Genomic DNA, 14,670 nt, shown 5'->3' on the forward strand with positions numbered 1-14,670 from the left:
GTTGGATATCACTGACAGGCAGCATTGTACAAATAAGAGAACCTAATTCTGTTATATTTGAGCCAGTCTAAATGATAACTGATAGAGTGGTGATAACCATCTGACTTCTGTGGCTTGCAAAATAATTGCTGTTATTGAGAGAGAGCAGTAAAATTGCTATTGCTGTAAAAGGTCTGGAATTGCCAATTGTCTAATCAAGCCATAGATTGCACACCAAGTATTTCCAGCATAAGACTGCTTCAGTTGGTGGTGACGTGATTAACAAATTAATCTTATTTTTAGGGTACTCTGGCACAAGCAGTAAAAAAAGGAGAGTGGATTTTATTGGATGAGATTAACTTGGCTGCAGCAGAGACTTTGGAGTGCCTGAGTGGTTTATTGGAAGGATCATCTGGGTCACTGGTGTTACTAGACAGAGGAGACACAGGTACTATTTCTGTGTTTCCTTGTGCTGCATCTTGCTATTTAGTTGATTTCCCTATCCTTATATATGTCCTTGACTTATATATAAGTCAAGAACATTTACCATTCAAATGAAAGTGTGCAAAGAGAGCAATGTGCTCTTGGTAGACTTCAAACTTTTATGCAAAAAGTGGGAGTTTTAATTCACTGTTGACTCAGGAGATTTCCACATGGAGAAATTGTAGCTTTTGCCTCTGAACTCAGTAAGAGCAGATCTCTCCAGTGTTCCCAGTAAGCATGGATGTCTCTACAGACTACTGAAGGACTGAATTTTTTTTTTCTTTATGAAGTTGAGGTAGCTTGATGGATGCTTGTGAAGATGCAGATACTTCTGCTAAAATTATATAGGGTTATTCTCTGAAATTTTTTACACTGGAATTTTTAAAATAAATTAGTAGTGCAGCAGTAGAAACTGGTCTAGATAAAATATACCTTATTTAACATAACAAATATCCTGTGTTTATCATTAACCATATGTTCCTCATTTCTGTTTTACTTTAGAGCCTCTTGTCCGTCACCCTGATTTTCGCTTGTTTGCATGCATGAATCCAGCTACAGATGTTGGAAAGAGAAATCTTCCTCTAGGAATAAGAAACAGGTAGGAAATAATGAAGGAAAGGTAGGAATATGCCAGTCATAACAAAATTAGAATGGGTGATAACTCTGAAGTGTCCACTCTTTAAAATAAAGATCATTAGAGAGTCCACTTTGAAAAGTGCTCCAGCTGTGTCACTGCTTCAGTGCTCAGGCTGTAACATTTGGGTATCTATTGCAGATTGTTTAAAATTTTAATTTAAGAAAACACTGTCCCATAGTTCATTTTCAGTCTAATAAGTGAAAATAATTCAGATAAATTACTCAAATTTAATAGAAACACCTTATTTTCTTATGTACTCTGGTTCTTGAGTCTAGGTTATTTGACAATCAGTATTCTGCTACTTATGGTATGTGCCATGAGATTAATAGATAATGTGGTTTTTAAAATTTGGTCAGACGTCTAAGCATTATGTCTTGATTTTTATTTTGATGGGTTGATTCTTATAGGTTTACCGAACTGTATGTAGAAGAATTGAGAAATGAGGGAGACTTGCAAGTTCTTATCATGGATTATCTGAGAGGCCTGAATGTGAACAAAAATACAATACAAGGAATTGTGAAGTAAGTTGATTGTAATATCTTTAAATTCTTGATGAAATAAGTTACAAAAAGAAAGTATGTAACAGTAGTCTGTGGTTAGACTGTTTTGGGAAACACTATAATGCTTCCTACCCAGCAATTTGCATAGCCTCAGGAAAAAGAAGAGAGTAGACATTCATCTTCTTAATTCTGAAGGTTTTTGTATTTCTGGGGAGATTTATGGTTTTTTTATTCAGAATTGTTTTCTTGGTGGCAACAGTTAGAGAGCATTATTGTTGCAGTACTCTGAGAGACTAAAATGTTTTGTTTCTGTGGACGATACCAATGGAAGTCATGTGTGTTTATCTAGAGTTGCCTTTCTTTTCCCTAGTATGAGGTGAACTATCTCATGTTTAGAATACTTGGAATTTATAGGCACTCTCTGCATATCAAGCTCTCTGAAAAATAATGGTTTTGAAAGTACTCTGTTGCTTTGCTTTACTGGGTATACAGATGGCAGAGCTTGGCATGCCTTCCCTAACCTGGAGCTTTTAGGAAAAGTAACAGTTGAAAATAAGCTGGAGTGTTCATGCTTGGGTTAGGTTCCTTAGTGCAATGGTCTGATCAGTAACAGCTCTTTGTAACTCCTTGTTTTTGCAGCTTTTATTTGTCTGTGAGAAAGGAAGCAGAAACGAAGTTGGTGGATGGAACAGGCCACAGACCTCACTACAGTCTCCGTACACTTTGCAGGGCATTGAGATTTGCAGCATCTAATCCATGTGGCAGCATTCCACGCTCACTGTATGAGGTGATTACCTGTCTTGGTGTTTGCTTCAGTGTGTGTTCACAACAAAGGTTGAGTAAAGGATAATCCTCTCGAAGTGCAGTGTTGAACAGAAATGGTTCTTTAATCTGTATATTTTTTCCTTATTTTTCATTTTATCACTGAAAATAGTTCTTCTTCTTAGGGCTTCTGTTTGAGTTTCCTGACACAGCTCGACAGAGGTTCTCACCCAGTAGTTCAAAAGCTAATTTGCCAGCATATAGTCTCTGGCAACATCAAAAGCCTTCTCAAGCAGGTAGGTAACTAAGCTTATAAAGACCTGTTTTTTACTTTGCTTGAAATGTCCATATGTTAACTAGTTTATTTGTTGATTTGAAAAAAATATTGGAGTCTGTATATATAATTAAAGCATTGTGGAGTGTGGGCAGCTTAATGCAATGACTGCAACTGTAAAGACTTTTGAGGAGCTTTCACAGGCTTTATATTTTTAGGCTCTGCATGGAGAACATATGGATATGAAGCACACATTTGTGCTTTGTCTCTAATGGGAAAGAAAGAATCTCACTAGTGCTGGGAGCCCAGCACGGGTTTGCATGGAGGACTGGGCAGTGGGATGGGGAAGCCAGTTTAAGAGAGATATTTGTTTCAGAATAAACCCCTTCCTATTGGAAAATATGTATGAATATAAAAAGATGAAAGCAAATATCCTGCTTGGAAATTCTGTTCGAAATTCAGTGCTAGGGCTCTTGAATCACTTTTACCTTCATGGCACTGACTTCATGACCCTGAAATAATCTGGTCAGGTTTTTCCTGTGATTTGCATTCTGTGACAAGAGGTCAGTGCTTACTGCAGGAGTACTCAGGGTTAATTTAAAATTACTTTTTACAGAATATGTTGCAGTGGTGTAACAGTAGTTTTCATTAGCGAATTGAAACTCATTTATACGGTCTGTTATCTCTGTCATGTTTCCTTAGCAAATACCAAAACCCCAAGGAGGGAGTTTTATACTTATAGAAGGATACTGGATTTCAGCTGGGGACAAAGAACCTACTGTAGATGAGAGTTACGTGCTAACCCCCTCAGTTAAGCTTAATCTGAAAGACATGGTCAGAGTTGTGTCTGCAGGGTAAGTGTTTCAACTTTTTCATTACAAAAATAAGTTGAATATGTTTATTTAGGCCTTTAGTCTTGGTGCTTCTCTAGCCTTTATTGTTTGTATGAATAACATCTATTTTCCTACTTTACAGGTAACTTTTCATTATAGAGTGACTTGAATTTATAGATGTATTTTTTGTTTTATTAAACCATCTTACTGCCATACCTTGTTTTATGTAAATTATAATCTAGAAATTTCACAGTGTCATGAAAAGCTTCATGGGTAGCTGTTGGCATTTGGGAGTAAAGTTACTTATGTTACCCTATTAGTCTGTGATCTTGGATACCCCAAGTGAGTTAAGTGATGATGGTTTTGTAGTGTGGTTTGATAATGTTGACATCTTGTATAGGAGAAAGGTAAGGCTCATGTTTCAAACTCACTATTTTGGTTATGGCTCTTAGGACTCATCCAGTGCTGATTCAAGGAGAGACCTCTGTTGGTAAAACCAGTTTAATTCGCTGGTTAGCTGCTGCTACTGGGAATCACTGTGTAAGGATTAACAATCATGAGCATACGGACATCCAAGAATATATTGGCTGTTACACATCGGATGCCTCTGGGAAGTTAGTATTTAAGGAAGGTGAGTGGGCATTTTATATATACTCCAAAGTCCTGTCTCACTTTGCTGTTGATTTTTTTTTTTCTTCTTTCCTTCTTGTCTGTTCTATTACACTGGAGAGATGACCTGTCATAAAGTTAGTAGTTGCACAGTAATGAGAATCACGTATGTGAATTTTGACACATTCTGGAGTTCATGTCTATCTCATCATGCTTGTCCTGTTGAACATTAAGAAGATAATTCCACAACTTCAACAAACTAGATTAGCATTTATTCGGAGTGCAAATGGGTGGCTAAAAGTATCTGCAGTGCCTGCTTCTGTTAGATTTGTTTTGTTAGATTTTCAACTAGGACTTTTTCTTTTCTCTCCAAGGCATTCTCATAGATGCAATGAGAAAGGGTTACTGGATTGTTCTAGATGAACTGAATTTGGCTCCCACTGATGTTCTGGAGGCTCTCAACCGTCTGTTGGATGATAACAGAGAGCTGTTCATTACTGAGACCCAGGAAGTTGTCAAAGCTCACCCTCGCTTCATGTTGTTTGCTACACAGAATCCTCCAGGTCTCTATGGTGGCAGAAAGGTCTGTATAATACATATCTGCTTTGAGTAGATAAAACTTTAGGGAATTAAACTCTCTCATACATAAAAGTGTGTTGTGAAAATATTTTGATGCATGAATTTCTCCAGAGGGAAAGAGTTGAAGTGGCTGTGGACTAACTTTCAGAACAGCTGGGTTCTGTTTAGGGGAGTTGGTTGTTTTGCAGATACCAAATTTCTTGTTAAAGAACACTTGAAAAGAGGTTCTACTTAGGCTGTTGATGTCCATTTTGTACTGGTTTTGGCTGGAATAGCCAGTTTTCTTCATAGTGACTGGTATGGTGCTATATTTCAAATTTGTGACCAAAACAGTGTTGATAGAACAGGGATGTCTTAGTTATTGCTGAGCAGTGCTTGCACAGAGTCCAGGCCTTTTCCTCTGCTCACACTGCCCCACCAGTGGAGTAAGCTGGGCGTGCACGAGAAGCTGGGAGGAGACAGAGCCAGGACAGTCAACCCCAGTTGACCACATTGATGTTCCATAGCATATCAAGTTGTGCTCAGCAATCAAAAGTGGGGGCAGAAGGAGGAAGCAGAGTAGGTTTGGTGTTTGTTTCCCTAAATAACATTTCTGCGTGATGAAGCCCTTATTTCCTGGACATGGCTGAACACCTGCCTATTGATGTGAAATGATGAATGAAGTCCTAATTTTGCTTTTCTTGCACATGCACCTTTTGCTTTGCCTATGAAAACTGTCTGTCTTTATCTCAACCTACAAGTTTTCTCACTTTTACCCTTCCAATTCTCTCCCCCATCCCACTGTAGGGAGAATGAGCCTGTGGTTTTGTGGTGCTACTGTGGTTAAAACACAACATGGTCTCCTGTTTTAGGTTTTGTCCAGAGCCTTCAGAAATCGTTTTGTGGAACTGCATTTTGATGAATTGCCCAGTGCTGAACTGGAAGCAATCCTGCACAAGAGATGCAGTTTGCCACCTTCTTATTGCAGCAAGCTTGTCAAAGTCATGTTAGACCTGCAAGTATGAGAGTCTTTCTTCTTTTAGTATAAGAAATGCAAAAATATTTCAAAGTAATATGCATAAAGTAATAGAAATTCTGGGGGCGGGGAGGGCGAGGGGAGAGGTATTGTTATCTGAAAGATATTTAAAATCCTAAACTATAACTGATGGAAGAGAATCCACTAAGATACTAATTCCAGTGGTTAAAATAGTGAATAAGAATAGTGAAGATGATGCCAGATTTGAGAGAAAGCTAGCAGCAAAAAAAAAAATAATGACCAGAGACCTTGGGATTTGATACACAGAATTATCACTTGCTCTGAATCTGAAGTACAGTATTGGATTTGTAGTTGTCTTTGGTTTATGCAAAATTTGCTTTTATTTTTAAGCAATAATTTGAGATGTGTTCGGACACTCCTGTGTTCAACAGGCATTTGACATTTAGCGTGTAGCTAAAACTGCTCTGTATTTAAAATCAATTAAAGCAGCACAAACTAGATTTTCTTTTATTCCAGGTACCTGTTTTATTCTTGTGGGGTTTTTTGTGGTGTTTTTTTTTTTTTCTGTCTGTATTATTTTGTTCCTGGTACCTATCAGATACTTGTGTAAAGGGGGTTTGTGTTTAGGAGTCATGACTGTACTAGACTTCTTTTTTTTCCCATAGAATTTACTTGTAGAAGTGTCGCAACAAAGAGTTCTGATTAGCTTTGCTTAAAGTATTTGAACAGGTTCATAAAAAATTGGCTCACATTTTGTTCTTGTGACAGTCTTACCGCAGAGGTTCAACGGTGTTTGCAGGGAAGCATGGGTTCATTACCCTGAGGGATCTGTTTCGTTGGGCTGAAAGGTACAGATTGGCAGAACAGCTGGAGAAGGAGTATGACTGGCTTCAGCACTTAGCAAATGATGGTGAGCTCTGCTGCCTCAGCTCTTTAGAGTGTCTGTAGAATTGCTTTTCAAACCTAGTTCTTAAGTGTAAATTTTTGTTGCTGATTAACCAGATCGTAATTGCTTTCTCTCTTCCTCTGTTTTATAGGTTTCATGCTTCTGGCAGGCAGAGTCAGGAAACAAGAGGAGGTGGATGTTATTCAGAGTGTCCTTGAAAAACACTTCAAAAAAAAAATACATCCTGAATCTCTCTTCTCAGGGGAAAGTGTCAGAAAGCTACTGGGTGAGTTTCCTAGAAGGTCCCCACTGGTAGTTCTCCAGGTGTGACTAAAGCTGATGGATTGCTTTGTGTTTTGCAGCGAAATCTTCCACGCGGATGTCAGTGATGGATAGAGATTTTAACCACGTTGTCTGGACTCAGGGGATGAGGAGACTTGCTGTTTTGGTGGGACGGGCCCTGGAGTTTGGTGAACCAGTACTGCTGGTGGGAGACACTGGGTAATCTTGCTTTTTATGATGCCACTCTTTGTAATGCTGCACCAACCACTGAGTCAGACACGAAATGATTGTGTGGGCTTTAGTGTTGCTTTGATCTGGGACATTCGAGCCTCCCTCATGGCAGACTTGCAGCTCTTGTTTTTCACAGTTCCTTTCTGTGGGGCAACAATTGCATCTCTTTCAACACAAGTCTTTAATGGAATTATTTGCACTGTGTGTAACTACACAGAAGTTATACAAAAAGTAGTAAAATGAAAAAGAACTGACTTCTGTCCCCACCTTTTACAAGGTGCCCTGTAGAATCTCACTGTGCCTCACTGGAGTGGCTGCTTTTGGGGAATTGTAACATTTTTCTGCTTAAGAGTACATTCACTTTACATATTTTAAGAGCTTGAATATAGCCTTGCTACCACTTCTCCACCTCATATGCTGCAAAGGAGATTGTGGAAGTAGATGCTGTCTGCTCTTGTACTGGGTATAAATTCATAGAACAAATTTTTGTAGGAGAGAAGGAAAGAAAAATGCAAGAAAAGAGAGAAGTAAAATTATTTGGGTAGTAAATGAAAACTAGATAATCAGCTGTACATTCCCTTAGACTTGGGCTTAATCTGGGCATGTATCATTTCCAGTTAAGTGAAATGGTAGGCTGGTTGAATATCTATAAGGGCAGACAGAAATAAATTTGAACCTGCAAAAATCCATCAATGCAGATATTGATTTAAATTTGATTAAAGGCCTCCTGTGCAAGTCAGCAACAATTGTTGTGCCAAAAATGCCTTTATATTGCATACATTTCTTACAAGGAAAGGAGCAGAAGGAAATTTGCATGCTGGGCCTTTACCTCATAGGTGTTCAGTGAAAGTATGAATCCTGTGCAGAGTGAGTTGATTGGGTTGTTTGTTTTGTTTTTTAATTAATCCCTTTCAATTAAATTACTTTGTTACAGATGTGGTAAAACTACCATTTGTCAGATCTTTGCAGCATTAACAAATCAGAAGCTATACTCGGTGAATTGCCACTTGCATATGGAGACGTCAGACTTCCTGGGAGGACTGCGCCCAGTCAGGCAGAGGTCGAAAGACCAGGTTTGTCTTGCATCGGTAATAGCTCGGATAGTGTGACCACAGAAGCAAAAAGCAGCAATTATTATGACCTTTCATTTCCTTTTCTGTTTCTTAGGAAGAATCTGATGGTTCTAGACTTTTTGAGTGGTGTGATGGACCTCTTGTTTTAGCAATGAAAGAGGAGGGTTTTTTCCTCCTTGATGAGATTTCTTTAGCTGATGATTCTGTACTGGAGCGACTTAACAGGTATGTCTTAAGTGTGTTAGTATGAAGTATCCTCAGTGTGTCAGTTCATTACATAAACTTGAGTGGGGTAAGTCTAGCATGTTTGTTTCCTGGCCTAGGTGAACTGCTCTCTGTTTTATAGTTCTTACTGAAAGGGACAATAGCACAAATAACTGACCTTTTTTGTATTTCAACTTCTGTGCCAGTTGGCTTTGTTCTTCTAATTGTCATCCATCTGTTGGTGGTAGTTTTAATCACAGTAATACTTAGACAATTTTTGCTCTTTTTGCTCTTTGAAATTTTGATTACAGCTGGGTAGAGGATAGTAGGTTAAGACAAGACAAAATGCTGTGTCTTGCCGAAGTCTTAATGTCTTAACTTATATGGAAAAATAAAAGGTATTTCTGTTGGAAAGCAGATATGCTTATATTTGCTTGACATATGTTGCTACACTGATTGTGTTGATTTCAAATGCTTTGGTTGGTGCCATTACTTCATATTTGGCTTTATAGTGCCGCTACAGGCTAATCTGCATTTAAATAGCTGTATTTGTTTCTGTTTCATGGACAAAAATACAATGATGAAAGGATTTGCTTTATTCAAAATCTTATGTCCTTGGATAAAGAAATTAAGAACATAAACCTTAGTTCAGTTGAAACAGTTTAAACACCATCTGAAGACACTTCAAACCATGAGTCAAGTTAGAAAATAAAACTAAAATTAAAAGCTCCAGTTTAGCATCTGCAATATTAATATTTTCAACCTGTCAGTGAGCTTTTGAAAACTATACACCCTCTCAAATCCCAGGAACAAAATCCAGTTATTTTCTTCCTTGCTGTGTAAAAAAAAATAAAAAATTAAAATATCAATTTAATTTCATTATCTGCTTGCAGCAGTATCCCTCATTTCAGTCTTTTTTGTTACCCATTATATTGGGCAAATGAAAGTTTAACCAGACCAATTAATTTGATTTTCATTTTTAAGTGACCTTTTGAAATGTGAAACAAAATTTAAAATAAACAATTTTTTTAACCTTCTGTCTAGTGTTCTTGAAGCTGAAAAGACATTGGTTCTTGCTGAAAAAGGAGGTCAAGATGATGAGGAGGATGAGGTAGAACTATTAGTTGCAGGAAAGAAATTTCGTATCCTTGCGACCATGAATCCAGGAGGTGACTTTGGGAAAAAAGAGGTAAATGTCAAAACATCTGGAAGTACAGCATGCATTTTCAGGTCATATTTACCATTAAATGATTGGAGGTACAAGGTGCATTGTGCCAGTTCTGGCATCTAGTGCTGTCTAGTAGGCATCTGCTTCATTGCTCTAAAAGAGGATTAGGTTGTATCTGTTTTCCATCACTTTTGTGTGGTATCATTTTGACATTGTAAGTCAATACTCAACAAAATGTCAAAGAAAGCTTCAGACCTCTCAATACTCTAGGTAGGCCTGATATATAGGATATTTTGACTACTGGAACTGTGACTTGTGGAGCAGCTCTAATGTGAGTCTGGAGTTAGTACATATTTACATAGTTGATTATTTTCCCTAATGCTGTTCAGAAAGTTACAGGTAGAGGTCAGCTTGTCTACCTCAGTAAATGTGAACATCCCATTCCAAAAGGCCTTTCTTATTAAATGGAAAAAATCTGTTTCTAAACTTCAGATTTAAGTAACTAAAAACAGGTCAAAGAAAACCCCAAAGACAACAAACTCCCTCCAAAACCCCACAACTTTTAAACAGTCTTGGAAGTTAGGTCTAAAAAAAGAACTATAGTTTGTGTCTGTAAGCAAAGGAAGATTACAAAGCCATTGTTTGATACATGGTGTCCTAGAATGAAACGGAACTTTGGTGCTTGCAAACCAGGTCCATTTCTTCCCATATTGTTTTGAACTTTCTTTTTCAACCGTTTCCTGCATTGATGCCACTACGAGAAATCTTAAAATACGCATTCTCTCAAAGATTTTGTTACATCCTTGTCAAAATTAGAAGGAAAGGTCTAGCTTGTTCACTTTATTAATGGTTTACAAGTCCAGTGAGTTACAAGGCTATCAGTTAACTGTGACATTAAGGAACATGATGTAATGTAATTTGAATTGCTGTATCATTCTGCTTGTTTGCAGCTTTCTCCTGCATTGCGCAACAGATTTACTGAAATATGGTGTCCACAAAGCAATGGCCGTGACGACCTGATACAGATTGTAAAACACAATCTTCATCCAGGATTGTCTCTGGGTGCAGCAAACCATGAAGGTTGAGTATTTCTGTGTGTTCATATTCAAAAGAGTTTGAAGGTTGCCAACCATTTCTCAGAATTTACACCGTGACCCTTTTTCTTCTAGCTACATCTCTCTCTGAGGACAGTTATGATATATTTTAGAATTTGTTCTTCCCTTAATATGTATGTTATATGGCTAGCCAAATTAAGTTCAAGGCTGTGTTTCCTTCATCATCTAGGTAGTTGAACTATCCCCAGCCCTTCAGTGTCCCAGTTTGGTTTCTCTGTAGAGTGTTAAAAGAGCTGGCACTTCACTTTCTGCCAGGAGCTTCACTGTTAGTATTAATCACTTGGTTCTGTCTTATTACTTGAATTTGAAAGGATCTGCAATGACAGCATAGGCATAAACTTACTCTTCAGTTATTCTAGCCTGTTAGGATATAGAGTACCCACACGTGTTGCTCTGCATTACAGCTGTACCTACTGCAGAGGGTTTTTTACAACAGTGTAGTAGATGTGAGCAATAAAGTTATTTTCTCACATTTATTTGATTTTTATATATTTTATTCTCTTTTTAGGGACAGACATAGCAGAACTCATGATGGACTTCGTTGAATGGCTCACTAATCAAGAGTTTGGTCGCCAGTGTATTCTCAGTGTGAGAGATGTCTTGTCATGGGTTAATTTTATGAACGTCATGGTAGACAATGAGTCAAATTCTGGCAAGGGATATAGCCTTCCTCACATTTCTCCAGTGATGTCTTTTATCCATGCTGCATGTTTGGTATATATTGATGGAATAGGATCAGGTAAGTCTTCTGTGCTCATTAGTAGCAAAAACATATGAAACTGTATATCTGTGTTAATATTTTTTATTCAAATGCAACCAAAACGCTTTGGGCCAGCATGGAACACTTCTGGGAGAAGTTTGCACTGCCGTTTAACAATATTGTGTATGTCATATGCCTTTTTGTGTTTTGATAGCACGAGTTTAAATAATACAGAAAGCTGGAGAGAAGAAAGGGGTTTGGAAATAAGGTGTCCTTAATTCTGGTGCTCACAGAACAATTTGTCCATGGTAAATAGTACTGGAAGCACTGGCAAGGAAAAGCACTAAAATAAAATATAAACTTGTGTGCACAGAAGGAATTGAGTTTCTTAGTCATAAAATGAACATGTCTAGTTATGTTTGTAAAGCACACACTTACTTAACTTTTCTAACTACAGGTACAACATCCTGCTCAGCTGATACAGCTTTATTAGCTCGTGAAAAGTGCCTGACCTTCTTATGTGAGAATATGAGTCAGTTCTTTGAGCTGACTGATTATCAGAAGAATGAACTAAAGATTTATGACAGAACAAAGGAAAAAGAGTTTGTATGGATGGACAACTTCATGGGAATCCACCCCTTTTTTATTCCAAGAGGCAAGAGACTTTGTGGGAGTGGGTGGATATTTATTCTGTGGTTTATGTTTTCAGTAGCCTTGTTATTCACTAAATCTAAATAGGATACCTGAACCATCACAGAACAATTTATTTGTTCTCAAGCCTTAAAAAAATGCCTTGTCTGCCTTCAAGTGTGTTGGTTGCAACTCAGTCACATTTATAAGAAGACATATCTGTTTGTTCCTTTCTTTGATGATTTCTTAATGGTTAATAGCCTAATTTTTGCAGACTTTTTTGGTTTAACAAACCTTTTTTAATTTTGAGTTGTAATTTTCTGTCAATTTTGCATGGTTAGAATGCCTGTTAAGTTCCAGTAACTAAAGCTGCAGCTCATCCTGACCCTTGTGTAAAGCATGGGAAGCGGGGGTCCTGAGTACAAAGCAAAACAGAATGGATACTAATGCCCTGCCTTGCTGTAGGCTCTCAAAATTTGCTGCAATCTTTGCAAAAATATTTAGTCCTTGCATTTCAGTTCTTCATGGGACAAATTAATGCAGATGGAACTAGCAAAATAGTCCTTTTTACCCTTAAAATACAGTGACAGGACTAAACAGTGATGACTGTGAGCTTTCTAATTCATCTGGTTAGGTTTTAATACATGAAACTATGTGTTCCTAATGCTATATTAATCATTCATATTTGAACATTTTGGCATTCATGGATTGTGTTAGTCATGCATAAAATTGTGCAAGGTAATGCTTTTTTGTAAATTGCTTAGTTCCTCTCTGCTGAGTAGATCACAAAAGGAATTCTCTTTAGATCCTTATCATACTAAGCAGGTATCAAGATGTGTAAGATAAATTGGTGGTTAGTGTCTTGTATACCTGAGTAATGCTCTATTACAGATTTGGGGGAGTGATGTCCCAGTGAGCTATACTGGCTGGAATTTGGCAGACAAGCTCTGTACTCCATCCCCACTGTATGCCATAATAACAGTAAATAGAAAACACATTTTAATTAAAGCAGTCTTCCTTCACAGAAGTAGCAGTGTATGGAAAAGATTAATACATTATTCTGTAGCATGACTGAATTGGATCCTTCAGTGCCAATTTTTCAAGAGCTGCTTTTGAGTTTTAAATCCTCATGTCTGAAGCACAAGGACAGATTTATGGTTTTTTTCAGTAATAGCTCTGTAGTGTAGGTCATGAACTAGAAGGTGTTGAAATTATTCCTGGCAAAATAAATTATACATTCATATGCTTTTTGCAAAATTCAACATAAATATGCAGAGATGGGTTGAGTCGCAGCTGTAGGTCAAACAGAAAGTGTACGTGCCTGATCTCTGAGAATGGCATACAAGCTTGATCTCCATCGCTCATTGTACTGAGATCAGCAATTTACAGACATAATGATCTCATTCGGAGGCACAGTGTCAGCAACTCCAGCATAAATGTTATGGTTGAATTGTTTTCTGGTTTACCTTTCCTGTGTTTTAGGTCCTGTTCTCCAGAGGAGCAACATGACAGATTATGCTTTAAATGCTGGGACTACAGCAGTGAATGCACAAAGACTGTTAAGAGCCCTGCAGCTTAACAAACCTGTTTTGTTGGAGGGGTCACCAGGAGTGGGCAAGACCAGTCTGGTTGCTGCCCTGGCAAAAGCCTCAGGAAACTGCCTTGTTCGAATCAACCTGTCTGAACAAACGGTAGAGTAAAGTACCATCTTTGTAACTTGGTGTTATGGCGGGGTAGAAGTTTTGTTTAACTTTGAAAATGCAGTTCTTTTTAACTTTGGCACTGAGTCTAAAATGTCAATTTTTCCTTCTTGGTCTAAAGATAAAACTGAATGAGAGGGAGAACCAGAAAGAGCAGCAAGCTTCTCTGAGCGAATGCCAATTCCCAGACATTTCTGTTCTTTTCAAGTGAAGTCATGCATATCTTTGTGTACTATGTTATTCTTGGCTTCTGCGACATTACTTGAAAACAGTTTTAAGGCTTTTCAGCTGTTCTGTTCCAGTTTAATTTTTTTTTTTTTAAATATAGTAGCTGGTCACTGGAATACTGCAATGGAAAACCTTTTAGCATTTTGCAATTACTGAAAGTTTTTAAATAGACCTAAAATGTAGGTATTAAAAGGGAAGGGAGAAAATGCTAAGTAAAGTCAACAATGGCTGTTTATGAACTTTTGTGAAGTCTTGTAGTTCCCCAACTCCCCCATCTTGTTCTCTACTCCCAAAGGATGTGACAGACTTATTTGGAACAGACTTGCCTGTGGAAGGTGGGAAGGGAGGAGAATTTGCCTGGCGTGATGGACCGCTGCTGGCAGCACTTAAGGCTGGACATTGGATTGTATTAGACGAGGTAAATTCAGGTTTGGGGGACAAATAAAATGGAATATTCTAGAAGAACAAACTTGATGTCTTGGCATGTAGGAGAAATAGCTACAGAGGTTGATGATAGAAATAAATTTTGCATACTTTTTGTTATGTGCATGTAGTGCCACATTGAAAGTGATCATTTCACCCATGAGAAAATTAATGTCCCTCTACTAATTCCCTTTGCCCATTCACCCTCCATAGAGGGAGGCAAGGACTAGACTTCTTTGACACAGTAGAACGAGCTGAATACCAGCCTAAATTACTGCAGAAAACCAAGGACATATTTGAATTACATTTGAAAGTTTTTAGGGAAGAGTATCAATAGAAGCTTTGGTATACATGTTCTTACATGAATATAATTTCACTGAAATAGAAGGTGTTTTGCT

The 14,670-nt window shown here is 37.8% G+C and overlaps 1 protein-coding gene across 1 annotated transcript in view; it reads left to right on the forward strand.

Moving 5' to 3' along the window:
- MDN1 (midasin AAA ATPase 1) overlaps positions 1-14,670 on the forward strand; it is a 95,083-nt gene that overhangs the window by 24,876 nt on the left and 55,537 nt on the right. Inside the window, exons 18-37 of the mRNA XM_050316778.1 lie at positions 283-427; positions 964-1,060; positions 1,507-1,620; positions 2,239-2,386; positions 2,547-2,657; positions 3,338-3,489; positions 3,921-4,099; positions 4,452-4,660; positions 5,508-5,654; positions 6,401-6,542; positions 6,670-6,804; positions 6,881-7,019; positions 7,966-8,104; positions 8,199-8,329; positions 9,353-9,497; positions 10,427-10,556; positions 11,100-11,330; positions 11,749-11,946; positions 13,404-13,612; positions 14,145-14,267. Of these exons, the coding sequence (XP_050172735.1) occupies positions 283-427; positions 964-1,060; positions 1,507-1,620; positions 2,239-2,386; positions 2,547-2,657; positions 3,338-3,489; positions 3,921-4,099; positions 4,452-4,660; positions 5,508-5,654; positions 6,401-6,542; positions 6,670-6,804; positions 6,881-7,019; positions 7,966-8,104; positions 8,199-8,329; positions 9,353-9,497; positions 10,427-10,556; positions 11,100-11,330; positions 11,749-11,946; positions 13,404-13,612; positions 14,145-14,267 (3,024 nt within the window). The remainder of the gene's footprint in view (positions 1-282; positions 428-963; positions 1,061-1,506; positions 1,621-2,238; positions 2,387-2,546; positions 2,658-3,337; positions 3,490-3,920; positions 4,100-4,451; positions 4,661-5,507; positions 5,655-6,400; positions 6,543-6,669; positions 6,805-6,880; positions 7,020-7,965; positions 8,105-8,198; positions 8,330-9,352; positions 9,498-10,426; positions 10,557-11,099; positions 11,331-11,748; positions 11,947-13,403; positions 13,613-14,144; positions 14,268-14,670) is intronic.

The sequence above is a fragment of the Myiozetetes cayanensis genome, unplaced genomic scaffold (assembly GCF_022539395.1).
Source record: "Myiozetetes cayanensis isolate MyiCay16 unplaced genomic scaffold, myiCay2020 scf2-11, whole genome shotgun sequence".
NCBI classification, from domain to species: domain Eukaryota; kingdom Metazoa; phylum Chordata; class Aves; order Passeriformes; family Tyrannidae; genus Myiozetetes; species Myiozetetes cayanensis.